This window comes from Lepisosteus platostomus, chromosome 23 (genome assembly GCF_059453375.1).
Source record: "Lepisosteus platostomus isolate fLepPlt1 chromosome 23, fLepPlt1.hap1, whole genome shotgun sequence".
In the NCBI taxonomy this organism is placed as follows: domain Eukaryota; kingdom Metazoa; phylum Chordata; class Actinopteri; order Semionotiformes; family Lepisosteidae; genus Lepisosteus; species Lepisosteus platostomus.
In genome coordinates this window covers 11,922,318-11,949,786 of record NC_142633.1, presented here as the reverse complement: position 1 = coordinate 11,949,786, position 27,469 = coordinate 11,922,318, and the positions used below count along the sequence as shown (strand labels likewise).

General features: G+C 47.2%; 1 protein-coding gene across 7 annotated transcripts in view; it reads left to right on the top strand.

Annotated features, from left to right (window-relative positions):
- Positions 1-3,835: 3,835 nt before the first annotated feature.
- The window catches only part of LOC148642042 (uncharacterized), an 86,480-nt gene continuing 62,846 nt past the window's right edge, over positions 3,836-27,469 (top strand). For 2 of the 7 annotated variants that reach the window (XR_015929634.1, XM_088617296.1), the window contains exons 1-12: positions 8,178-9,473; positions 9,950-10,034; positions 10,754-10,827; positions 11,506-11,565; positions 12,399-12,506; positions 16,190-16,246; positions 16,504-16,634; positions 17,076-17,187; positions 17,396-17,488; positions 18,835-18,969; positions 19,559-19,660; positions 27,148-27,312. Coding sequence is in view for 6 of the 7 variants with exons in the window: in XM_088617296.1 (XP_088473422.1) it covers positions 9,378-9,473; positions 9,950-10,034; positions 10,754-10,827; positions 11,506-11,565; positions 12,399-12,506; positions 16,190-16,246; positions 16,504-16,634; positions 17,076-17,187; positions 17,396-17,488; positions 18,835-18,969; positions 19,559-19,660; positions 27,148-27,312 (1,218 nt within the window). In the remaining variant the exon portion in view is untranslated. Of the gene's footprint in view, positions 6,977-7,943; positions 8,146-8,177; positions 9,474-9,949; positions 10,035-10,753; positions 10,828-11,505; positions 11,566-12,398; positions 12,507-16,189; positions 16,247-16,503; positions 16,635-17,075; positions 17,188-17,395; positions 17,489-18,834; positions 18,970-19,558; positions 19,661-27,147; positions 27,313-27,469 lie in introns of those variants that run through there. The other 5 variants (XM_088617297.1, XM_088617299.1, XM_088617298.1 and 2 more) reach the window with 5 other exon arrangements.

Below are 27,469 nucleotides of genomic sequence, written 5' to 3'. Positions count from 1 at the left end.
CAGCCCACGCATTACAGCATACACGTTGTATTTTCTGATATTATTTGGCAGGCACTAACGTGTTGAGACTCGGAGAACACATACTGTATTGCTTTACTCTCGGCAATCTTTACAATACACGAGTTTTCTTTTTCTTTTTATTTGGAAACTTTTTAAAATGTTTTTGTTAGGCTTTTCGCAACCGTTGTTTATCTTTTAAGTGTGAAATGCGTAAGAGAGTAAAAATAAACCACAAGTTGAGCGAGAAATACGAACGTATTACAGAGGCATGCAACCAAAAGTATGCGGTAGAGCCTATGAAATATCCTTCAGAAATCATTATAGTGACACAGTCACAATTAATGCGGTCAGTGGATCTGGGTTTTATTTTTTTAAATGGAAATGGGTTTTGTATTTCTGAAGTTTTTTCGATTTTATTCTTAGCCTCGGGTTGTTCTTTTTCAACATTAGAAGCGTTGCTTTTTCTAAAAACACGAATCCCGTGTCGAGGCTACGCGTTTTATCTCCTTTGTCGCCTATTCTCTCTCGCCTCGTTTTTTCCAGTCTCGACAAGAGAGGTATCAAATTTCAGCGCGCAACCCAGGTTAACTATTTAATAAAGTAACTCCCCCCGCTCTCACAAGATCCGCCGTTGACTCTGTTCATCAAGGGCTTTCCGCCTTCTCGTTATTTTAAGCCGCATTTTGACGTTGAAAAGTTTCCAAGCACTAATTGATCCGGACGTACCGAAGTTAATAGCGCTTTTATTTCAGGTCTCCCTCCTCACAGTCAGGCTCCTGAAGCAGCGTGAACGCGATGAGGACGGAACCGTTTTTAGCTTTCCAAATTAAATAGGCCCGCCATATTCCTATTCTGTCCCGTTGAACTAATGAATGGTAGGAAGCAGTATGGGTTGGACTGCAAGTACCGTTCACTATACAAAACAGGGCTTTGTAAAATCACAAGACGCACCAAAATGCAAAATACCACTGATTTACTTTGCATTTTAATGTTGCAGTCCTTAGTACTGCCAGCAGGCTTTAAAAATGTTTAAGCCTCGGTGCTCAGTTTCTGTTTTGTTCTCTGACCTCTGTAGGACACGTAGACTCCATTTCCTATTTTTCTACTGGATGAGCTCAAGTTGAAGTGATAGAAAGGCTCGTTTTAATTTGATTTGCACTCCTTTAAAAAAAAAAGACAGCGCTTCTCCTCCATTTGAGGCTGAGAGCTTTTATTCCCAGGACCTGGGATATGTCTGCTTTCTGCATACCAGGAGCAGAGCCGTGTCCTCCAAAGTGAAACATGACTTTTGTCACAGACCCATCGGCTTCAGTGCATGAATCCCCAAATATGGCAAAGCCCCTTGGCAAGCTTTGCCTGGACTGTCAAGACGCGAGACAATCCTTCCGTTGAGAATTGGCGAGAACCGTTCGGAGCTGACTTGAGTTGCGCGCCAGGGTTTTTAGAAACGGAAACAGAGAGGAAGGCCTACGAGCTTGGTGCCGGAGGTCAGTCCGAGTATGGACAGAGTCCTCAGGCTTTCTCACTCGGTGTCTCCACAGCAGGGCCTGGCGTGGGTGGGGGGGTCTGAGGGGTCGAGCCCCAAGCTGAGGCAGTCGGATTTGTGTCAGGCAGGAGAGAGAGAGAGAGAAGAGCCGAACAGACCGCTGGCGTGCGGAGGGCAGTTTGTCAGTGGTCTCCATCACGCAGCCCGGCCTACAGGCATCACGAAACTCAAGTAGGGAGCTGCGTCAGCAGGCGTAGGCTGCCAAGGAACAGGCGAGGGTTCATTCTTTGCTGAAAAGAGACGCCACACGTCTCCACGGCTGCGGAGGAGGTGTGAAGAAGGCTCCCCAGCCGAAACGTTGCGTTTCTTCACTCCTCCTTCCAGCGTGGAATAAACCTTTACGTGTTCCTACAGCGATCGTTGCAGCAACAGGGGGAGCAACAGCAGGAAGTCGCACCAGGCCATTCTCATGGTAAGAAGGAGCCACAGCCCCTCAGAGCTGGCTCTTCATTCAGGAGACAAAAAGAAGAAGCACTAAAGACCGGGGCCCTGGCATTCAATACCAGGCAATTTGCCGACTGCCCCCAGATCTCCTACTTTTGTCTCGGCACGCTGTGTCGCCCTCACAGGACGTCAGACGGAGAACAATGCAAGGAGATCTGCAATGATCCTAGCACAGGGGGAAGCTGGGAAGAGAGTCACCATCCAATCCCTCCAAGGAAATCAAGTTGAGTTGACTAGGTGTGTCAGAAAAGCGAGCTATTTCCAGTGGATGAAGAGTATGCTCTTCTGATTTGTCCTCCAGAGGGGTGGCAGCAGACACAAAAGATAAAGTTACAAAGGAGGGAGGGCATGTGGCCCAGCAGGCCCGGCTGGTAGTTCAGGTAGCTTATTGAGCCCAGGTTCTCCCCCAACCATTTCCATAAGGAATTCAACGTATCGGCTTCATCCTCAGGGCTGGGCCACAGCTTGATCCACACCCCCGCCACCTTCTGGGTAAAGATGTGCCTCCTATTGTTACTTTCAAGGGCACTTCCATAAAGTTTCCAATTGTGCCTTCATGTTTCACGAGTCCTCTGGGGGTGATTCTGTGAGTCTGGAATATTTGCCTCAAGTCCCTCCTAGTCTTCTGAGTTCAAGACTAAGAAGGTTCACGTTCTTTCGGTCTGTCAGTGCAGGACATTAAACCCCCAGATGCATCTGGTTGCTCTTCTCTGGCCTGATCCCACAGCAGCGATATCTTATTTTTTTGTGACACAGTGACCACAACTGTACACAATTTGACTGTTAGTGTCAGTGTGATAGTCGGTACTTCCCCTTTCTATGACTTCAAATGACTGTTCTCTAGCAGGACCAGCCTCGCTAATCGATCAAGACAAATGTATGAAAGAAAACCCAATGGAGATAAAAAAAGCCCGTAAACGCTTAGCTATTTTCACTCGAGAACAGGCACTGCTGCAAAAGACACTGGGCAGTGCCTGCCCGGTTTTTCAGTAGAATTGGAAAACAAAGATCTGAAAGGTCAAAGGTGTAAAATGACTAAAGTATAACCCCATGTCAAAGTTCACAATGTGTTAAGAAAGGCATTTTGTACTGAATGCAGCAAAGTCAGGAAATCCAAGCCGTATGACCCATCTCTCTCTGCCAAGAGCCCCTTTCACTTCACAGACTTCAAATTCACAAAATGTGCACTTAAAACTGTATAGATATCTTATTCCTTGACCACAGGATTATCTCTCAACCATATTTAATTGTTTTTATACTGTTTTATTCTAGCACCCACTACTGTTTTTTCAGCATCATGAAACGCTACTGTTCCTTCAGTGCTTCTAGCTCGTCTTTCAGGCGGTTCCCTCCCCTGAAATACACCCTGCACTTCCTTGATGACTTGCACCAGAGGCAGGGATCTATGGGCACACGCCATCTGGGAACGATTTTCCAAATTAGAACAGACACAAAGCAAAACAAGGGCAGCTGGATTGAATGTCTTAATTATCAAAGAGTCGGAGGTGGCCCTAGAGGTTACTGCAAAAAGAGAGCTGGGAGATGCGAAGGCAGGCAGACTCACCAAGGGCCTAGAGCCGAGGAACTGGGAGGGAGGCAGTGCACATGGAGGCTCTGGAGCCGAGGAACTGGGAGGGAGGCAGTGCTGGTGGAGGCTCAAGAGCCGAGGAACTGGGAGGGAGGCAGTGCTGGTGGAGGCAATGGAGTCGAGGAACTGGGAGGGAGGCAGTGCTGGTGGAGGATCTGGAGTCGAGGAACTGGGAGGGAGGCAGTGCTGGTGGAGGCTCTGGAGCCGAGGAACTGGGAGGGAGGCAGTGCTGGTGGAGGCTCTGGAGCCGAGGAACTAGGAGGGAGGCAGTGCTGGTGGAGGCTCTAGAGCCGAGGAACTGGGAGGGAGGCAGTGCTGGTGGAGGCTCTAGAGCCGAGGAACTGGGAGGGAGGCAGTGCTGGTGGAGGCTCTGGAGCCGAGGAACTGGGAGGGAGGCAGTGCTGGTGGAGGCTCTGGAGCCGAGGAACTGGGAGGGAGGCAGTGCTGGTGGAGGCTCTAGAGCCGAGGAACTGGGAGGGAGGCAGTGCTGGTTGTAATAGCCAGAGGCGGAGAACTGCGCGACAGGCGGCCTCAGAGAAGCGGCAGGAGTGCTGACTGGAAGCCAGACCGTGCGCGCAGTTTCTGTGGGGTCGGAGGAAAGGGAAGGGGCGTTGTGTGCAGGTTCTGTTAGAACCGCGCATAAAGCTTAAAATGTGCTTCTCTTTTCTGGTCCTGGAGGGAACATAAGCTTGGTGATTTTACAACGGTTTTTCTAAATAACTTGGATTAGAAACCTGTTTGATTTGTATTATTTAGTAGCAGTAAAGGATAAAAAATATATATTTTTATTAGTGTGTGAGAGGCTAATTAAAATGCACGACCTTAGAAACATGCTGCTGAACCTACATTTTAAAGAGAAGAGGAAGCATTTTCTTTGCCACACCTTCTTCGTTCTTGAATGTGATTCCAACACGTTACGTTACTGTTTGTTTGAAAGATAATATAACAAAAACAATAAACATTTTGAAATAATATGTATTATGTTATGATGTTATTTCAACGGCATGCGCTCCGCATAGATAACATCAACAATCCAAAGTATGAAAACATCTAATGATTAAATAAAAATACAGTACACCAAAAAGACTTCAGTGTTGCATTTTTTCTATTGAATTGTTGTGGTGCTGAATTTGGGACAACGGAGCTCTGAAACAACAGAGAATAAAACAAATGCGTGGTCTTGCACCAACACCTCCGCGTTGCGTCCTTCCTCGTTTAGCGCCTTCAGCGAATTCGAAAATAAAACACGGATTTTTTTTTCGCCCAGGTCTCGCGCGTCTCAGCCGGGTCTTTAGGCCGCTCGGAGGCCCCGCGCTAAGACAGGCGCCCCGAGCCGAGCTGCAGCGCGCAGAGCAAGGCGAGGAGACGCCGGGGCGGCCGGCAGGACCTGCAGGTAGGGAGAGCGCCGTTCTTCCTGCATCACAGTCCTGCAGCAACGACGGACAGAAAGGCAACGCAGACTTCTCGAATCGGACGTCGCATTATCACGCATAAGATGAATCGGAGCGAAAACAGACTACTGAGCTGTAGCTTTGTGTGGATTCGTCTCCTGCACAAAACAGAAACCTGGATAAAAGTCACTTCGGGCATTTTTTTTTCCAGAATTCCGCGCGTTATTCTTAAAATGTCATCATTTTTATACATCCGGATTTTACCCAGAATTTCCAGTTTCGTTTAGCTTGTCCTAATTTACCATTCATTTTTGTTTTAATGAAAAGCTACAGTGCATTGTTCCTCAAAATGTGCGATGTTAATTAGGTACAGACGTCAGTGCTAGCGCCCCCACCTGTAACATTGTCAGAGTTTGAGTGCTTTAAAATCATACCGTACAACGCAATGAGTTGAGTTGAGCTGTGTTCTTTAAAACGGTGCGATTCACAGAAGCCGAAAATCACATATAAGGCAATGGTTTAAGTGCAACAGTGTATTGGATTAATAATCGTTACAACCGGATCCAAAATGATTGAGTATATTCACCGTGGTTAACATAGTAATTCTGACGTAAAAATGGGAAAATGTCAAATTACAAATCCCTTTTAGCGAGTGATAATATCACGAGAAGTCGGTACCATATTTATTAGAGAAGATCTGAACACATTAAGTACCGTATTTCAACTTTGGCGTCCACTCTACCGCTTGAACTAAACGCAAAATGAACCGGAAGACCGAAGGCCAATGTCTGAAGGTTATTCATCCCTGTGATGGGTGTCATCTGACCGAAAACGACTCTTACGACTAATTTAAGGTGTCTTGTTTGCGGAGAGTGTATCAGGAAATGAACACGGAAGGAATAAAATTAGGGGGGAAAAAACATCATCTATGCCATAAACTTAATTATCGACAATCCAGGAGCGATTTAGATTTCGGCATTTATGTTACGTTTTGTTCTCTTTGAAAAATAACATTTGCGCACATTTAGAAGAAGGATACGTTTTCGTCTTCGCCGATTTCTATCGTGGAGGTGGCAGTTGTATCAAACAGGGACATTACGTGGTTTATTATTGTCATGATTATTGCTCCGTTATTGTTATGATACTGTCTCGGAGTTCGCCGCTGATCCAGCCCGGCCGCGTGTCTCCTGTGTGAGTCACTCGCGGCCCGCTGACACACAGCGAGGCCACTTCTGAGTCTTTGTTTACTGTCGCTGTGTCATTAGCATATTGTGTTGAGGGCATTGTGTTGCAGATGGGAGCTGAACAAGGCAGCTGTTCCATTCAGATCGACGCCCCCCCGCACCCTGTAATCTCTTTCGCTCCCTGCTCCTACCCCCCCGCAAGACAAAGACGCACACGGACAGACAGTATTCTCTTAACTTTACTTTGCATAAAGATGTACTGCTTTACATTCTGAGTTCTTTTATCTAACTTTACTTTTTAACTTTTTAACTTTTTGATTTCTGCTGTGACACTCTTGATGCCTGGTGTGTGGCCTGTCACATAAAGAATTGCAGAACACACTCGCCCTTTCAACTGGAGTCCCTGTTGCCAGGCCGAGGGCGTCCGAGCCGAGCCCTCTCCTTGGAGTGCCATGTTCCGTTTCTCCCTGCTGTCCCATCGTAGGCTCCGGTGGAGATGGAGAGGACAAGAGCCGAGAGTTCGGCTGGAGGAATGTCTCGGTCTGGATGTATTCCATGCAAAAACAAAATGAATTGGGGGTATTGCATGTTGCAAAAACGAGTGGACAGAGAGCAAAAAAAGGCATCACTGCAAACATACAATTGCGATCCACATTGCTTTAACAATGACAATTTGAACACAGAGGGAAATTGTAAACCAAAAAAGTAAATTTGGATGAGAACAATTTCTATTTGAAGAGCTCCCATCACCTGTCATTCCTCTCTGCCTACAGAAGGGGGCAGTGTATTCTCATTCTCCTGTATTTGTCTCAGTTCCAACAAGGTGAATGAGGGATACTGTACTTTCCATATTTTCATTAAGAGCCGCTGTTTAATGTAATGAGCCTGATATGACAAAGGCTGCTCAGTGCTCACAGATGGCGTGGGCTCCTGTCATGCAGTGTTGCCAGACTGGCTCCATTGTCTTAGCAGCTCCAATGCTGGAACTGGTGGTGTGAAAACTGTGGAACGGAATTTGTTCTGGCGGGCCGGACTGAACTGACGGCGGCAATGGCTGTGCTACAGAGCTGGAGTTTGCAGCCCGGTGGACCGGTTTTTATTTTGCTCTTTTTAAATTTACTGTCTGCTCACATTTCCCCTCGCCCATACCCATAAGTACTTCCTTGTTGTTAGTCTTCTGGCGCATGATTTTCTGTTAGTTTCTTTAGTTATCTCAGGCTCGGTAGTTGTTCCATAACAAACGAGCTGATGCTCCTACAGGGTTATTGTGAGAATCTGAAGGGGGTTAAGTATGTGACTGTTTGCCATTAGCAAGTCAACAAATGGGCTTCAGAGCACTGTGCACACAAAGATACTTCCCCATTGTTTTTTTTTCCTTTTATGGTATTTGAGAAGCCTGGAGAGAAGTGTTTTTTCCATAGCATTTGCATTGAGTAGAAAATGAGAACTTAGCACCATGCAGCAGTGAATTTAGTAGGCCTTAAATGAAAGAACAGGATCATGTAATTGTTAGTTATTTTAATAGGCTAACACCTTTGTAAAAGATTACAAGATTGCTTTTGTACACCTTTATACAGCTGGGTATTTTACTGTAGCAATTGAATTAACATGTTGCTGTAGGTAAGGGCGTCTAAGCAAATAAATAATACAGAATAACATACTATTTTACACCCCTGCCAGAAGAGAGAGATGTGTACCCTGACTACTACTGCTTAACTAATCTGTAAATGTGATGTTGCCTCTCTTGCTCAAACTTATTCTTTTTATGGCTATTTTCTTTTTTTTCCGAGAAATCTCAGGCTGTCCGATTCTGCACTTCTCAATCCCCTCCTGGCGGGAGTCTGAGCAGGGGATCCACAGAGGAGGCCGCTGGGATTGATCGGCTCTCAACCCGTCGCCATGGCGGCGCGCGTGGACGTGGTCGTCGCCGGCGCGGGGAACCGCGGGGAGATGTACGCGCGCTTCGCCCTCCTGCACCCACAGCGCATGAGGGTAAGACCCCCTCCGCTGACGCCTGCCGCCCGTCCGAGGCAGGCCGTGGCGAAGCACTGAGAAGGCCGAACCTTTCACCTACACTGTGCGTTCAGGAAACCGGGTATGGAGAGCGCTCTTCATGCAGAAAACCGTTGCTGTGAGAAGCAGAGGTTGTATTTTTATCCGCTGTTTGGAAAGGCGCACAAAAACTATTGGAGGAAACCCAAAGCGACAGTTGTGAGCGATCAAAAAGGCTGCAGCCCTGTCAGTTCTACCTGCTGGTCTTCATACTGTACGGGTTTCCGGCTGCAATTCTGAAACCCACGCCAAAGTCGAAGGCTGAAAAAGCTTTCAGGGCAGACTAATGTGCTCTTTCATCTTTCTCACGTCTTTATCTTCTCCCTTTGATTCTAAACTGAGAGCCTGAAAGGGAGTTTGAATCACAGGGGTCTGATAGAGTTACTGTGGCCTAACTCTGCCTTTGCTGTCTGGGATCTTCAGCTGGGTTTCTGACTAGGAATCCAGACAAGTGGTGGTCAAATAAATATATTCTAAAAAAAAAAAAAACTTAGGAAGCTAGTCCAAACATTACTCATTCACTGCAACTGGAAAATGAGAGCAAGAAGGAGGAGGGGGGGGGGGGGGTCTTTGTGAAGTCATTTCCTGTTATTTCTTTTTTTTTTTCATTAGCTGCTTTTTTTTGGTCAGCCTGCTGCCTTGGCTGGTTGCCATGGATACTGGAACCCCTCCAAAAATTGCCCTGTGGTCTCTAGTGGATTTTGTTCTAAGATGAGGGAGGGAAAGAGGAGGGAGAGGGCATGGAGCAGGGAGAGAGGAGAGGGGAAAAGAGTATGGGGAAAGAGTGGAGAGGGCAAGGAGGCGGGAGAGAGACAGGAGAGAGGATAACCATGGCTAAAACACTCTCTCCTGTCAAACACTTGAGCCTCAGTGTTCATTAACGTTGTAAGGGCTATTCAGGAAACGATGCACAGCTGGGAAGAGACATTTCAGCTCTGACATACACAGCAAACATGCACAGGAGTACATTCTGTTTCGCTCATCTGCAGGCATCAGTTTGTAGGTAAATAAGCACAGAATAATTGAGAAATATCTATTGAGAAATAGGACATTATGCAGACACACACATAATGTAGGATCAAGGTTCCACAGTACATTACGTGTCCACAGCTGATACCACGGAGGGTGGGGATACAGGACACATGGACACAGAACCATGAGACTCCAGGAACATGGCTCTGGGTGATCAGAGGAGCCGATGGAATTGCAGTGTCATCCGGACACTGATGCTCAGGCCAGCTCCCCACTGGACAGTCGCCCAGGCTCAGGTACTTCCACTGCTTCACACACCCCGTCAGATTGTCATGCAGGAGCAGAATGGCGCTGAGAAGCTGCATCACGGTCACAGACCGTTTCATAAACAGAACTGAAACTGTGTAACGAGCGCGAGGTTAGAAAACAACAAAACAGCAGAAAAACACTCGCACAGGTGGGGGCTCTAGGAGGGGCTCTTTCTCTGTGGTTTCAGGCTGTTAAAAGTATTTTAGCTACTTCCATTTTGACTTGGTGGTGCAGTGTTGATTGCTGTTGCCTCACGGTGTTTTGCTCTCAGGTGCGATTCCTTTCTGAATTTGTTTCCATGTTAATTGGAGGATCTGAACTGATGGGTGGTTGCAGATTGCTGGAAATCTCAAGCTCTTGCTTCCACCCTGTGGAGGAGTTTTTTGTCCGCAGCAGAATTGCGCAGGGTAATGTTCGCTACCGCTTGGAGTTTCTCTTGGCTAGCATGCGGATTGTGTTCCAGGTGGTGGGAGTTGCAGACCCCAATCCATTTGCTCGCGGTAGACTGCAGGAGCAGCACTGTATAGAAGACACGAATGTGTTTGATGGTACGTAAGAACATAGGAATGGCTACAAATGAGAGGAGGCCATTTGGTAGTTAGTACTAATCGATCAGCTAATGGATCCAGCCATTTCTTGAAAGAAGCCAGAATATTAGATTCAACCACAGAGCTGGGTAACTTGTTCCACACTCCCACTACCCCTTGTGTAAAGAAGTGGCTCCTGTTTTCAGTTGTTAAATGCACGTTCGCATACCATAAACCTTGCACTGTGACACCATATGCTTTGCCTGTCTAAAGCACCATAAGCATTGATATGGATGTGTTGCCACATTGTTTCATTTCAAAGACGACACAGAAATTTGACTGGTAAAGACGCAGAAAAAAACAGGAGTATCAACAGCTGTATCTGAATGTGGGCCAGCTGGTCTGCCATATTATTGGGTGCAATGAAAGTAAACGAAGCTCCCTCTAGATACTGCCATTGTAGATATTAGAAACTCCTGGAGTGAATACCCTTCAGTTTGTCTGAGAAGTGTACTTGGTGTTGAATCCAAAAACATTTTCTAACAGAAACACATTCATACACTTTTTCCATATTTTTGCCTTAAAGAAGAAGAATAGCAAATATGGGGCTTACCAACATGAGCTGTCCTTGATGTTTCACAGACCTTGATGTTTCAAGGTTTCATCTGGACATACTGTAGGTCTGCAGGCTACCCCCTGACAGAGTGGTACTTTCTGGGTTTTCTTTTTGTGTGCACCAGACTGGCGCACTGCTGCACAGAGGGAGAAGTTTGCGGACGCAGTGATCATCTCCACCCCTGACAGACTTCACAAGGTGCGTCCAGGAGAGGGGTTCCCATTCACTCAGGCTTTGATGTGAACTGGGCCTTCTCTTCTTCCCTAATATCTTCTTTGTCGCAAGCATTTCAAGCTTTATTGTCCCCTGGACAAAATTTGAAGAATATCCCAGAAGATTCTAAAATTCTGCTCTAAGTCAATATTCAGGGTTCTGTGCCATGTTTGGCAGAACTCTTAGACATAGGTTTAGCTCAAAACGTGTGCACACTCCTCATCTTCTAAAACTAAAAGTGAGGGATCTGCCTTAGTCCTGAACTAAATAGAGATTGAAACTGAACTGGGGCATAGGCTTGACTTGAACTTGCACTGGCTAGATCAGCAGGCAGCAGAGGTTTTATGGTATGCTTGGGTGTCTATCCAGCTGTAAAGTACCCAGCCTCCAAGCATGATTTTCAAACTAATTTGGCACAGCTTGCTACCAGCCAGTTCTGAGACATGCGGATCTCCTTAAATACTTCGAAGGAGAGCCCCTGAGCATTTTGCTGCTGTTCCAAATTGGCCATGTTTGACTGGCGTTTTCCAGAACCCGAGAGAGGTCTGTGCTGTAAAAATCTGGAAAGAAAAGTCTGGGGAGGAACCTCGGTATGGGCACAGGGGCTGCTCTGCTCGGGCGTTGCTGGAGTCGGTGCTTGTGAAGCTGGGTTGTGTTTTTCAGGACCCTGCTGTGGCCTTCGCTCGGAAGGGCTACCACATCCTCCTGGAGAAGCCCATGGCAGTGAGTGGACCTTTTTATTGTGGCTGAACTCAACAGCTTCTGACATTCTGGATGCCTCACAAGTGTGTCAATGCTTAACGCTGTAATATAAGATTATCTACAAATGACAGGAAGCAATGTGGTCCAGCTAGCTTGTTCGGTTGCTGCTAACTGAGTGATCTGAGATCTCATCCAGTTATTTCGTGAAAGAAGTCAGGGTTTTGGGCTCAACAGCATGTTTGGCTAACATGTTGCCGGCTCTCACAACTCTTTTGTGTAAATCTGTGCACCTATTTTGAAAGTTCTTAGCCTTTATTCTCCAATTGTGTCCCTTGTTTTGCATTTCACTGTTCGGTCTGAATTCCACTGCATGTGCCTTGGAGGGCTTGGAACATTTCAATTCCCTTTATAGCCATTTTTGTTCCAAAACTGAGATTCTTTTAGCCTATCAGTGTAGGACATTCCTTTGAGCTTGAGAATGTATCTCACTGCTCTTCTCTGGACTGATTCCAGAGAAGCAGGATCTTTTAATGTGGTGACCAGAATTGTACACACACAGTATCATAAACATGGTTTTACTTGTGCCCTGTACAGTTTTAGCTTACCTTGATTTAAATTGTACAGTTTTAGCTACACATCCCATCACTGCTTTCCTTCTTTATTGCGTTATCCCCACACTGCCCTGTAAATGGAAAGTCTCTTCTTGTGTCTGCATGCCCAGAGGTGCCTGTCGGGTTTCGTTTGAATCTGTGTGAGTCTCGACATGAATCTGTGATTCACCTCTGGGTGTGTTTTGGCCTGTGGGGTGTATCTGTGCCTCTGCCTGTCTGACCGCCCACCTGTGTGTGTCTCAGGTGACCGCTGCAGACTGCTCGGAGATCGTGTCCACATGCACTCAGAGCGGGGTGATGCTGGCTGTGTGCCATGTACTCAGATACTACCCTGCCGTCCGCAGGATAAAGGTAACCTTCACCCTTCTTCTTGTCTCCATTCCTTCTCCCATCCCTGTCCTGCTGGACACTCTTCCTCTCACTTCTTCTCCTTCATTGTCCACATCCCTTTTCATTGACCTTTCTTGCCCTGTATACTTTATTACAGCCCTTTATCATTTTATTCCTTTCTTTTAGCCTATCCAGCGATTTCCATTCTTGTATTACTTAGGCCAGGGAAGGATGGTTTCAGCTGTCTCTACGAACAGGGACATTCCATTGAAATGGAAAACAATTATCTCCACTAATGCAATAATTCTAAATATAAATGTAATTCTAAAACATTATACTGCGGAGCCACATTCTAATTAGTTAAGTTTAGTTAAACACTTCCACAGGTGAGAGTGCTGTGTGCTGCTCTCAGACGTGTATAAAAGTGCATTTTCATACATTTCTGCTGATTTGGGGTGAAAGGTTCTTGTGGGACCACATGTGCCACAGTTTCCTGTGCTGGGAACCACAAGCCTGGTTCTGCTCTGCAGCAAAAGTAGGCTGCAATCACGTGACCAAAACGAGACTGCAAAATGAGAGGCGGACATTTGATCAAGACCAAATGACACCCGAGAGAGAGCGTTCTGGACCTGGGGGGTTGATATACATGGTAGTTATTGTGGATGCTTCTTGGGAGCCCTCATGGCTTGAAGGACATTTTACCACCTGAATGCTGGCAGGTCTGTGTAATAACACCTGGACCAAGAGGTGGGGAGGGAGGATGTAACTTGACCCCTAGGAATTTCCGAATGGGCAGGAGGGGCGGGGTCAAAGATCAAAGGTCAGGATTAGAGGGGGAAGGTTCACAGTGGCTGAAGAATTGGCGAGGGCACTGTGGGAGCCAAGAATGCTCCTTTCTATTGTTCCGCACCGCAGTGGCCCTCCAGTTTTGAATGGGTTTCCCATGGTCCTCCGCATGGCCATTAGTTCAGTATTACTCACTGCAGTGGAAACATTGTGGGAGATTAGGGGGCCTTCTTTACTGTTAGCTTTGCAAGCTTAATTACAGGTGTGGCTCACTGCCATGAGCCGGTCTTTTACCTTTCCTACAGCCTCCCTGTCACTCTTACATGGGACAGAAAACTGACGCCAGTCAGTACTTTCTGCACAGTACTTTCTCTTTCACTCGCCTCTGATTCTCAGGGTGCTTTCCCACACCCACAGTGTAACAGAGCGCTTCTGGGAAGGTGAGATTTTGCTTTCAGGTGTGACTGTGTCACGGAGCTCTCGACTGTTCCAGTGAAGAGCAGAGGACAGATGATCTATTTTTTTATGAGGCTAGGTGGAGACGGAGATACCTGTAACTCCGAATGGAGTTGGGTTTGTGTGCGAAAAATTGCTCCTAAGAAGTACAGCTAGATCTCATTCTGCTGCTGCAGATCCTGAGACCGTGTGGATGCCTCTTCTCTCCCCCAGATCTTGTTCAGTTAGTTGAACTTTGCCACGTGTGCTCCACCCATTTCTTTAGTTTTCTTTAGACTTTTGAAGTTTTCAAAATCCATCCATGCCTTTTCTAACTGCAGACACAAATACATACTCACACCAGGGCCAAGAAGCCGAGAAACCTGCCAGCCTTCTTTGGACTGTGGGAGGAAACTGGAGTACAATACAGTGGGGAAGCATGTGAACGTGGGGAGAACAATCAAACTCCACACAGATAGCACCCCAGGTCCAGAACTGACCCCAGGGTTCTCGTACTGCGAAGAAACAAGACTTCTGCCTTGACTTCTGAATGTGCTGCCCCAGCCAAGGACTCGGTAGACACCACTGCATCACTGTGCCACACTGTTTTAAAGAATGCACAGTCAAATGATTGAATACGTGCCCTTGGCAACCAGAGCTTTAGTGATACTGAGTCCCTACCCCAGAAACTGCATCAGAGCTCCTGGATGTTTCCATGTATGATAGAGGTAGCAGTTTGGATCGCCTGTAAAGTGAAAGTAGTTGCAAGAGGGAAACATGGTTCCAGTAACTGACGCTCAGAAAGACTGCTTGTGGGAGATGGTGTTCTGTAGCAGGGTGGGAAGTCCCTTTAATGACTAAGCTGGTTTGAGGGACTTGGGAGCAGATTGCAAATATACAGGCTGAATTTAGCACAAGGCTGGCAGAAGCCACCTCACCCAAGCCACCAGCGGCCAGCGAGGCTATGTCCAGACATCTCGGGGACAGCAGAAGACACCCGAGGGTAGGAGTGGGGATTTCTGGGGGACAGAGAGGAGAGAAATTCAGGTTGAATGCAAGAAAGGAAGAGGGAGAGACAAGGAGTCTTTGGCGGCAACAAGGAAGTTGAGACTAGAAGGCGGGATGGACGCAGAGACAAGGCCGCGGGAGAAGGGGATGTTGAGAGTACGGATAAGCACTGGAGAGAGAGAGAGGGATGGAGGGAATATATTCAGAGCATTACTTTCTGTAACTTGAGACATTTCCAAAGTGCTATTCTTGGTGATGTTTCCTGAAACCCCCTACACCTCCTCCCTGGAGAGAGAGTGAGAGACACACAGGGGGAGAGCGAGCAGAGCTGACAGCTTTCTTCTTTCACGCTTGCGCATTGTCTCCCCTCTTCACCCTCCCCCCCCCCCTGCTGCTCTCCTATGGAAATTTCCAGTAACTCTTGCAGCCAAAGTGCTTCTCAGCATTGCCAGCGTCTGCCTGCCCTTGAGTGGCTCCTGTCTGGTTGCTTCTGCAAAGCAGCCCTCTCTCATTGGCTCGAAGTCTAAGAGAACTCACTCCACTTACCTCCTATTGGTCCCCAGGCTGCCCTGTCTCACCTGCATGGCTTCTGATTGGCTGTCAGTCTCCCTGCTCGGCCACAGACAGTCTCTGATTGGTTTTTGCACTGGAGGGAATTTTAAGATGAGCAAAGAGGCCTGTCATATGTCTCAGATTCCTTGTAAAAGCAGAGGTTGGAGAATTTAACCCCTTTGCCAGTGTTCTCTGTTGTAAATAGGTTATCCGAACAGCGTCAAGGGTGTGCCAGACTACAATAGTTACATTGGTCATTGCCTTTTTTTACCGTTTTTGATGTAACAAGCATAGGAAATCTGTCCTGTTTTGATGTGGACAAAGAACTGAAAAAAAATACATTCTGAAGAATTCTTGTCAGCTGAAGCATTTTGTCGTTTTATTTCCATGCTGCTACATCAGAAAACTGCAAATGTGAACAGTTAATAAGGATGCATTCTTCAAAGGCTTATGAGATGTATTTTAAATTGATATACAATGAAGGTGTAGCTTGGTATTCATACCAGTAGTTGTTTTCCTGTCATGACCTTATGCCTCTCCATTTGTATGTAGTCAAAGATCAGAGAAACAGCAATGAATCTGCTTATTTCATTATTAGTTTTCTTTACTAGCATTTCCTCTTTTGCATGTTCATTTGAAAGGCCCCAGATGAGAGACACTACTGCACTACACTGCTTCCCTGGTTCTGTTTGTAGTTCTGTTGGCTGTACAGTGTATTCACATACAATACAATACATACAAACAGAGTAGGATTCCTCTGCCGGCCGTGGGTTACGAACCGGCAACCTTCCAGCCACAGGCACAGATCCTTAGCCACAGAGCCACCGCTCCGCCCAATGAGGTTCCTCGTTGGCTTATCCCAGTAGCTGCAGAATGATTGGCAGAGGGGGGGCATGCCTGACAGTGCCTCTGTGTCTTTGCAGGAGCTGATAGACAGCAACGTGATTGGTGACATCATCCACATCCAGCACCTGGAGCCGGTGAGTGACGGTGAAACTGCCTCATTGTAACACGCTCCTGTAGGAGTATTCCACACCTGTAATAATCCAGGCCTCTTTAATGCATCTGCACCTGAAGGGCTTGGGATAGTTCTTAACTGAGCTAGTTAAGACAAACACGGGACTGATTTAGGTCACTGGGAGCTGAGCCCAAATGAGTACCTGCAGGTGCAGCCAGCCCCCTTGATCAAAAGCGTCGCTGCACATATGACATGTATGTCTCTGCCGCTCCTCTCCAGGTGGGGTTCTATCACTTTGCCCACTCGTTTGTCCGGGGGAACTGGCGGAATGAGGCGGAGAGCTCCTTCTCCCTGTTGGCCAAATCCTGCCACGACCTCGACCTTATCCACTACTGGGCAGGAGGTCGCAGGTAAGACCGCTGGACGCCGCTGTGCAATGGTGCTTCCCCACTGCGGTCTGATTGTCTGCTTGAAGCGATCTTCAGAAGCAGGAATGAAAGGAGCAGTGGGCTCAAGGAACCTAGAGTGGCCTCTTCTGGGATTGGGCTGATAGACGTGGGATGGTGGCAAAACCTCAGAGGAGGGTATACTGCTTCACTGGGACATTCTGATGTGCCGTTTCACATTACCGGTCTCTATAGCCCTCTTAGTGACCTCATGTGTGCATATGTAAGTGCTACCAATCTCCTTCTCTGGGGAGAGCGGGTGGGAGGGTACTGGTACTGGTACTGGTACTGGTACTGGAAGTCTACTGGCCCCGTCACCCATGAGGCAGAGCTGAGGCCCGGTAGGCAGGCAGATAGTGCACGCCAAGGTGTGCTCGAGCTGAACGTGTGTTTTCCTTCTGCCAGGTGCATGAAAGTGTCATCATTTGGATCCCTGAGCCACTTTACCAAGGACAACCAGGTGCGTCCTGTGCATGTGCATCTCAGACAGAACTCATTAGGGACCTGGAAACAGAAGGTGGGGATGGCGCAGGGCTGTTATACGATGTTAGTAGATCTCGGTGGTGTAATCTTTCCCTTGGGGGGGTTTTGTTTTTGCGTGGCTTGTAACTTTTGGGCTTTCAAAGGCACATTGTGTCTGAGACAGCAGGGCTCAGCCTGTGCCATGTCTATGGGTGAGATCAGTTACCCCACGGTCTGTGTTTATGGTGCCTTTTTGTCCTCAGCCTCCCGGAGCAACAGAGCGCTGCTTGGACTGTCCTGTAGAGGGCTCCTGTCCGTATTCAGCACTCAGGATCTACCTGGACAGAGTCAAACAGGTCAGTCAGACATTGACACACTTGTTTCTCGCCCAGCTGCACTGGCGCAGACAGGTCGGAATTAGTCTGGATCTTAGAGCTCGGTCTCTGCTCGGGGTTGGAACTGTCGTGCTGCCCATTTTTCTTATAGCGCTTTATTCTGATCGCAGGTATGGCTGTCGGCCAGTGACAGCAGCACTGCTGGCTCTGTGCTGCAGGAACAGTCGCAGGGCTGCATGTCTCTCCCCGTGAAGTTTCTCTCCCTGCTGAAGAAGTCTGGGTTGTAATGGGAACTTGGCAGCGTAGCACTGAGCTCCGATTTTGAAAGACTCAAGGCAGTGCAGTTTAGGGCAGTGAGTGCTGCCCGTGAGCAAGTTCGCAGAAGAGTGTTGCAACACGTGGAAACATGTTTCAAACAAATGTGAAGGAAGAGGCATGTTTTTTCACATTGTTATCCCGCAGCACGAACAGGGAAGTGACAGCAGGGTGGTCTCTCAGTGAATTCGCCTCTCAAACACATGGAGGTTTTCTGAACTCCACATGCCGTCTCCTGCCTGTAACCAGCTCCTCATTAAGCTTCTGTGCCCTCAAGCTCTCCCTTCTTCCGATTTCCCTGAAATTTAACTTGAAACTGGACTTCCAAAAAGGGATTCCGGAGCCGCGCACATTTTTGTTGAAACAATTTTAAATCTTCAGAAGAGGTCGGACAGATGCACACGGATCAACTCGGATCAGATTACAGAATTGTCAGCAGCCCTGGCCACGGAAAAATAACCTCTCCTGGGTTTGTCAGCGGACTACTCACTGAGCAGGATTCTGCTAATGGGCCTTCCCTGTCCCGAGTCTGCTACGTTCATTCCCCATGGACTCCAGTCGCGCGGAATTGGTCGGACCTCCTGAATGGATGTTATGCTCCTGAAACGTTGCAGTTGTCAAGATAAAGGCAACTTGAAAATCTCTTCCAGTTGCGGTAGTGAAAGCAATTATAAAATGCCTCATTTGTAAGGGGTTACTTAAATTTGGGGTTCAAATAAATAAACAAGCGCTCAGTTGCAACAAAACCCCGCAGAGAATGGGGGTCACAAGGGCCTAGATTGGGGAACCCAGCAGTAAGAAGCTAGAATAAAGTCTGCCATCATACTGGCAAATACGGGGATCTGCATACCCCTCTCCAGGGAGCTGTTTCCACCAGGGTGCCGACACAAACAACCTGTTTCCACCACAGTTCTCCCAGCTCGGTGGCTGCAGAAGAGGCGTCATCAGGAATGATAACACTGTGGCTGGCTGTTAAGGTCTTCGTGAGACAAACCTGACAATAGAAGGCACCTTTGCTCGTCTCATTCGTTTTGTTATGCTCTCTCTCCCAGGGTGCGGTGGGCTGGCCCGTATCGGTGGTGTGCCAGAGCACTGTCCCCGACATCGAGTCAGTGACCGAGGCCCTGCGGACTGGTCCATACGGCCGCTGCGTCTACCAATGTGACAACGACGTCTGCACCAATCAGGTGAGAGGCGCTCCCTGCTCGAGCCCATCAAATCGTGTCGTTACAGGTCAGGGAGCAACGGATGCACTTTTGTGACACTGAGCTGATTGTGTTTTAGCCATCGAGAAGATCCCCCCACCCCCCCGCCTTCCCTGAAACACACGCGTCGGTGCGAACAGAAAAGTTGAGTTTTAGAGCCAGCCGAGTGTCTGTTGTAGCTGCGTGTTTGTGAGCAGAGAGTTTCAGTTCTCGTCTCTGGCGGTGCCGGTGCGCGGGGCTGACCTGACCTGACCTGGGGCGGAGTGGTGGCTCTGTGGCTCAGGATCTGCGCCTGTGACTGGAAGGTTGCCGGTTCAAATCCCGCGGCCGGCAGAGGAATCCTACTCCGTTGGGCCCCTGAGCAAGGCCCTTAACCCCAACTGCTCCAGGGGCGCCGTACAATGGCTGACCCTGTGCTCTGACCCCAGGCTTCTCTCCCTGTCTGTGTGTCTGTGTCTCCATGGAGAAAAGCTGGGGTATGCGAAAAGACGAATTCCTAATGCAAGAAATTGTATAGGGCTGATAAAGAAACATTATTACATTATTACCTTTCCCTGTGACTGCCTCTCAGGTTGTCAACATGGAGTTCGAAGAAGGCCTCACCGCTGCTTTCTCCATGGTGGCTTTTACAGAGAAATTAGGCCAACGCAGGACTACCATCTACGGGAGCAAGGTAAGACTCCCTCGCTGACTGCTGAGAGGGTGCTCTCGTGCCCCGGCCACCACCATGAGCGGTGGATCAAAGGATCTTGTCCCGATGCGGATTTTTGACGTTTGAAATCGCTGTTTTTGTGAAATACCCACGTATTCCGGTCCTGCCGACCTGTCCTTTGACGCGCCGCAGGGCGAGCGAGCGCCGGCTGCCCAGCTGGCGGCTCCGCAGGCCGGCCCTGGCCCGACAGCGCTCTGCCGGTCCATTCCGTCACCTGGCGTCGGACCAGCAGCAACATGGAAACAGGGAGCTTTTCAGTGCCCGGGCGTCCAAAACCGTTCATTCGATCACAGAACGGGACGGTTTAGGGGACGCTATGCATCCCATATTGCTAGCTTGGTTACCGGGGCTCATCTGTACAAGATCGAGATCTAGCAAGATTGCGGTGAATTTGTTCCGCAGGGTGGCTGGGTGGTTTCCTCACTTACGCACAGCTCCCTGTGTAAAGAAGTACATCCTGTGGAAAACTGTAATAAGGCGACAAACTTGTCCTTGTGCTTCTCTGACTGGAATATGTTTATGGACTGTGGTGGACTAATAAAACCAGCCGCGGCCTGGATGATGCCATTTGAGGCGGATTTCATTAGCCAGGGCTGCCGAGCAGTGAACGCTGCCCTCCAGTGGCGAAATCCTAGAACCGCACTTTACCTCGTTCAGTCAGTTAAGCTTATTAATAATAATAATAATTGCTTTCACTTATATAGCGCTTTTCTGGACACTCCACTCAAAGCGCTTTACAGGTAATGGGGACTCCCCTCCACCATCACCAATGTGCAGCATCCACCTGGATGATGCGACGGCAGCCATAGTGCGCCAGAACGCTCACCACACATCAGCTATCAGTGGGGAGGAGAGCAGAGTAAAGAAGCCAATTTATAGAGGGGGATTGTTAGGACGCCATGATTGATAAAGGCCGATGGGAAATTTGGCCAGGACGCCGGGGTACACCCCTACTCTTTTCGAGAAGCGCCCTGGGATTTTTAATGACCACAGAGAATCAGGACCTCGGTTTTACGTCTCATCCGAAGGACGGATTCTTATTGCGTTACATTCTTCAAAAGAGTTTCTCAGAAATTGTTGTTATTAAAATGTCTTATAAAAAAGTGAAGATAAGTAAGATACAATTAACACAAACAGCAGCAGGGAAGAAGACAACATGGGTTAGTTAACTAAGGTCCACAGGACTGGTTATTTGTGTGGCCTTACACATCTGCTGTTTCCTTTCAGGAATGACAACTCTTTAATATAATATTTTTTTTAAAATGGAAACACTTATATTTTATGGAAAGAGTAGAGGTTAATTCTATACTGAAAAGTGAAGAGAACATTTTTTGGTTATGTAGCCTCTGCAGAAATGTGGAGGAGAGAGGGGTGTCACAGAAATATGTTATAATCGTCACCCTACACACCTGAAGACGGCTTATTCTTAGTTTTATTTTTCAGTGTGGAGTTAACCTCTGCTTGTTCCCTTGCAGCTCTCCAGTCTACCCTCTTCATATTCTATTCTTTTTTTAGTATTTCCCTAATTCAAAAGATGTATTAATTTTATAAACTTTTTTTCATTTGCATTATGTGGAATCTCAGATTTTTGCAAAACAAAAACTAAATCTACCAGCCCCCCATGTGTAGCCAGAAAGAAGTGCAGCAGAGATGTTTTGCTTTGTTCCTGTGGCAAAAATAAGGAGATGGTTTAGGCAGGAACACAACAGCCTGCCTGGAATGTGTGGGTTTCACAGGTATCTGCAGAACAGCCCTCCTCCCCTCTTGACTGATACCTGTTTGAAAGTAAACACCGCCGGCTCATTGGCTGGATGAGGCCTGGCCTTTGTAGGAGCAGAGTTGCCTAGTAACAAGCCTGGAGAAAGGGCCAAGGGGGTGGAGGTGCTGGGTGGAGGCTGGAGTTCAGAGCAGGAGAGACAGGCAAAGCAGAACAGGAAAGCACCAGGCTCGGTGCCTAAATAAACACACTGGGCCATTAAACCGAAGTAAGAGAGAGGGAGAAGAAATGAAATTAAAACACGGGAGAAATGTGTTAAAGAAAAGAAACAAATCTGTCACAGTGCTTTTGACCACTACTTTGAACAAAAGGATCCAAACAGAAACACTTTTCACTTACTAGCCTTTTTCACTTTTGTACAGATTTCAGTCACTGGGTAGTTAAAACTCCCAATAAGGTATGGGTATGGTGAGTTTTCTTAATGTTTAGATGGTCTCAAATCATCCATAGGGTCAATTAAGATTTTCTGCTACCAACTTAAAATCTCAAATTTAAAAAGAAATCCTTTTGAACTCAGTTGTACGGTAATATTGTCAGTCACCACTCACATTAAAAGGTTAATGTTTGCAAAAAACTGCAAAAAGAGCTGGCATTCCTGAATCAATGAGGAGTTTGGATCACGGAGGAGCCCAGTTTCCACAGGCACAGCGCTGGCAGGGCAGCAGGACTGTGGTGGGCTCTAGGTCGCAGTGCTGCTCCTGGGCCGGAACTCATTTCCAGGTGGACAGCCTAGCGCAGGCATGAGACATGAGGAACTGCCCATTTTCACTGGAAGTGAGCGATTTTCCCAGAAGTTTCTTTTAATACAGCCTCAGGACTTGTGGTTAGGCAATGAAAAATGAATTCTCAGTATAATGTGATAACTGTTTGCAAATTAGATCCTTTTTCTGACATTAAACAGTGACCTAAGCTTTTTGACACCATATTTAGTCAAACTGGGAGAGGGGCAGATCTTTGTACTCTGTTCCGCTCTGATGTATCAGCATGGGGAGATATGGTGAAAAATGCTTGTATTTTATTGATATAATTAACTTTACTGAAGTCCTGCTTAATTTCAGCTACACAGTTTTCTGTCAGAGACTTTAAACAAACTGCAAAGGGCTCAGATCTTTCGGTTGTGGACAGGTTTAGAACAGCAATCTAATGAAAACATTTCTAAATGAACAGGTAGGTGTTTTATTACAATGTATCTAAAATATATGTATTAAAAAAACTGGAGGCACATTCGTTTGTATTTTGTTATTGCCGGCAATGTGCTGCAAATCATACAGTCGAATGTTAGTGTGCTTCCCAGGAGAAAGAAACAGCTCTGAACTTGCATTTCTTTTCTGATCCTAGAATTTTTTATTTTTAAAAAAACATAATGTGTACAGCATATACACATATATACATTGTATTAAAATTGTACCAAAGCTTTGGAAAATAAATCAGCAGCCCATTCAAGTGCATTTAAAACAGAACCAGAGATATATCTTAGCCCAAAGAGTTGTGTGAGTGTGGAACAAGCTACACAGCCATATTGCCAAAGCTGACACCTTGACTTCTTTCAAAAAACAGCTGGATAAGATCCTCAGATCATTTAGCTACTATCAGCCTGAATGTCCTTTTCTCATTTGTAACATTCTTATGTTGACCCCTCATTTACAGTAGAGCTTCAGTTTCTTTGAGGGAAAACAACATTGAATATAGGCATACGTACTGTATATGAGCATATTGTCTTGTGATTTGTAACACTGGCTTCAGAATCCAGTCGGTAGTTGTTTCTGCCTTGTCTGGGCTTGCTTTCTGCTTTGATACATCTTACGAAGGTCAGTCTTTGAACACTGCAGAATTTGTCAATCAGTAGCAGTGAACTAAAACTTACTCATCTGTTTTTGAAGTAAATAATGTTTAAAGTAGTTTCAAACAGAAATGAAAAAGAAGGTAAAACTGGCGCCACTGAAGCTTTTTAGTTGAGATTTTTGTTGAGCTAAGTTGATCTTACGAAACTCAAACTGTTACTTCAGAACGAATTCCTGAAAACAGGCCGTAGTGTCGCAGGAGGCAGACATACGGAATGAACCCCGTTCTCCTCATTACTTTCTCTGGCTGTCTTGGCTTGCTGGAGCTTTCCTGAATATCTGAGTGATAAAGGCGCAAAGGAGGAGTAACACACAGAGAGAGAGGAAAAGAGTGGGAGAGCTAGAGAGACTGCGAGAAAGGGGAAAGGTTACACATGAGAAAAAATATTATGGAGAATTCCAGCTACTCCCAAAGGCCGGTTTATACTTTGTTTCATATATTGTGTGTTGTTGCCTGCTAAAAGTCCTGTTAGATAGGGATAGATCTGGCAATAAAGTCTATTTGAATTTGAGAGGAGAGAATGAGGTAGCAAGATCAGAAGAGAGAGAGTAGGGGGAGGGAAGGAGAGAGAGAGACCAAGGAGACAGGAGAGAGAAAGACAGCGACTGTAATTGAGCCCCACAGTGGTAAGAGAGGGAGCGAGAGATTGGTTGGAAAGAGGCAAGTCATTACCAGCACAGGATGCTGACCGGAGGGAGGGAAGATTGAGAGATGGAGAGAGAGAGAGCAAACAAACGAACAGGATATGGGCCAGAGTGGTGGGGTTAGATAAGAGACAATGTGTGTGGAGCGTTTGTGTGTGTCAGCAGCATGCATGAGGTATCTCTGCTTGTGAGTGAAGGTGTGTGCATGCCTGTGTTTGAGTGAGAGTTTTGTGTGTCTGTGTATGTGCAGAGTTAAGGAGTGAGAGTGAGAAAGTTCAGATAATCATGCTGGTGAAACCTTACTTAATGATGTAAATGTCTTTTCTTTATGCTGTATACACTGCATGTCTTACGTATTCGGATTAGGTACAAGGGCACCAGTGGTGGATGTAAGATATTTTACAAAGGCAAAGCAGTGCACATGCGCAAGTGACAACTGCTGGCTGTGTGCAGCACCATTTCACTCTGAAACTCACAGCTGGCTACTCACAGAAGCTCAGCAGGTGTGAGCCTGGCCAGTATCTGGATGGGAGACTCCTGGAAAAGCTAAGGTTGCTGCTGGAGAAGGTGTTAGTGGGACCAGTAGGGGGCGCTCACCCTGTGGCCTGCATTGGTCCTAATGTCCCAGTATAGTGATGGGGACACTACATTGTGAAAAAGACATGGTCCTTCGGGTTGAAAGTGAAACCGAGGTCCCTGCCTCCACACACTTGGGAGATTGAGAAAGTGCAGGTAGACTCCTCCTATTGCCTATTGCTAACACATCACAGGTAACACAGCCCTACAGCGGAGGCTCAGTGGTGACAGAAGGAGAGGCGCGTCCCTCACCGACAGCAACACATGCCTGCAAACACCCAGGAGGCCACAGGAGTCACTGGCACTCAGAGTCCTGGCCTGCTGATCCCACTCCTCCCTCACTGGCACTCGGCCAATGACACACTGCTGCTTGGGCTAGTACCCCGAAGGAGGCTCGAACCCAGGACCGCGGAGCTCGACCTACACTGTAGTCGAGCCACGATACTGTTCTACCTGTCCCCATTAGTGGGGGACACTCGACGTTCCCGGCACCGACACTCTTTGTTCCTGTCCTCTCTGGGACTGGACAGGGCCTCCCTGATGTGCGTCGTCGTGTGGGTCATGTTGAATTGTGACTGCCGCAGCTGTTCTCTTGTGACATGAACCCAGCGACGAAACGCCAGGGGGAGAAGGGGGTGAGAGAGAGGGAAGAGGGGCAGACCGCATGCTGGGGTCCCGAGGCAGAGCTCAGGCCTGGCAGGAGCTGTGGGAGGCAGAGGGAGAGCCCTGAGGGACAGAGGCAGGCTCAGAGATGGGACTTGATTCAGAAAGAGGGGGAGCTTGCAGAGAAAGAGAGGGTGAGTAGGGGGTGGAGAGGAGAGATTAATAGGAGAAAGAGATCAGAGGAAGGTTGTCTCTGGGTGGGTTTAAGTGAAGGGGACTGGCTCTCTCCTGTCTGCTCAAAGGTGATTGGTGCGGCTAGTCTCAGCGGTTGACCGAGAGCCGTTGTCATGCCAACAGTAGGAAATGAGATTCCGGTCTGATTAAAGGGAGTGCTTCTATGGCAACAGAGAGTGCCGTGTGCACTGGGAGAGTGGGTTGAGAGATGGAGGAGGTGGTGGTGGTGGGGGTGAAATAAGGGTCGAATTTCAAAGGCAACCTGCCCCCTCCTTCTCCCTCCCTCTGTCTCCCCCTCCCCCTTCTGTTTCACAGTCTGGGCATGGGATCACTCAGCAAAGCTCGCTTCAGAAAAGATTAACTTGTGCAAATAAATTAAAGCCATAAATGACAGACATGGACTGCTACAGTTTCACTTCCCTGTGCTGACTCTCCTCTGTCTCTGGTGCTGCAGCGTTAGACCACAGACCAGAGGAAACAATTATGGAGGCTAGATGGGCTGTTTGCATGTATGGCCATGTTTGTGTCTGCACGACTGCATCTCTATGTGTCTGTGTGTGGATATTTGCATTCTTGACTGTTGATTTCCAGTTTTCACTCCCGTGCTTAACCTTAGATCAAATTTAAATCTGCCTTCTCTTAACGACAATACATTTGAAATCAAACATTTTGCGCATAGCTGAACTTAAAATCTGGTGGATCACTTTAGTACAGCTGTGAAACCCGTAAAACATATAAGAAAATCTTGTGAGGTAATATTTCTGACTCCTAAACAACTTATGAGGTTCAGTTTTCCAATACAATATACCTACAACTCAGCTTGCATGGTATAACACAAGTCAAGTAACACAGTAGTATCGAGAGAAACCACTGCTTTTAAGTAGATTCTGAATGGTTCCACCTGGTCCTGAGTTATTTTTGCCACTCTGTTGATTCATCAGTTTTGTCTGTGTTCCAGGCAAACGCAGGCTGACTTGCTTAGTTGGATTAACCTCTGAGAACTGAGCACAGGCTAAGCTGTGTCTGTGAGACAAAAAAAGCTGGGCAGTTCTGTGGTTGCGCTGGGCACGAGTCTGAGAGTCCGAAGTTTAGTTGGACTCTTTTTTTAGTTATCCTTTGTTTCGACGCTGTTTCCCTGTCTACAGTTTCTTTTTAAATCAGATGTATTGTTCCTGCATGATCTAAATCTGGTGTTTGAATAGGAAGGTTAAAATAGCTTTGTGTGTATAAACATGTAAATATAGACTCGCACAGCCGCCACCAAACAATAGCTGCTTACAGAGCTGTCCCCCAGCCCTGCCAGGCTGTGTAAACTGCTGCCTGGCTCGCTTTCTGTTTTAATGGAGATGACTGAATGTGGAATTTAACATTTTTCGGTTTTTAACCAGAGGCATAATTTTACAAAGCAGAAATGGCACTAGGACCTTTTGAGATTTTTACAGCTGACATCTGGTTGGCTTGAGACCTGCTAAAGGCAGCCAATGTGATCACAGGCAACGATGAGATCAGATTATTCTGGAGGCAAAACCCAGTCTGTTAGATGGAAAAAAAACACAATATATTAACTGTAGGTTAATGTATAACAGTCAATTAAATAACTGTCTAAGCTACTGTAAGCTCTATTCATCAGAAGCTGGAATAATAATTATTTGCTCTGAGGGAACTTTTCAGGTCAAAACTTTCCGACAGATACAGATACTGTATATTTTTTTTCTCTTTCCGGAGAAGCTCAGGGGTGAGGAATAAATTGAGGTGCCGCTGTGTTCCTGCAGGGGGAGCTCCATTGTGAAGACGGCTCTCTGGTCCGAGTCTTTGATTTCCTGAGTCGGCGAACCACTGAGCACAAAGTCGACATCGGAGCACTGGAGGACCTTGGCTTGTGGGGTCATGGGGGAGCTGACTACCACCTCATAGACGGCTTCATCTCCGCTGTGGCTGTGAGTACCAGGCACAATCGCCGTGCCGCTGAGAGAGAAGCACTCCCAGCTGTGGCAGGCTCACTGCCATAACGAGCCATGGTCATTCATCGAACGGCACATCGGACTGCAGAGTGCTTGAGGCCTGCATTGCGGTCGTAGAATGAAATAATATAGC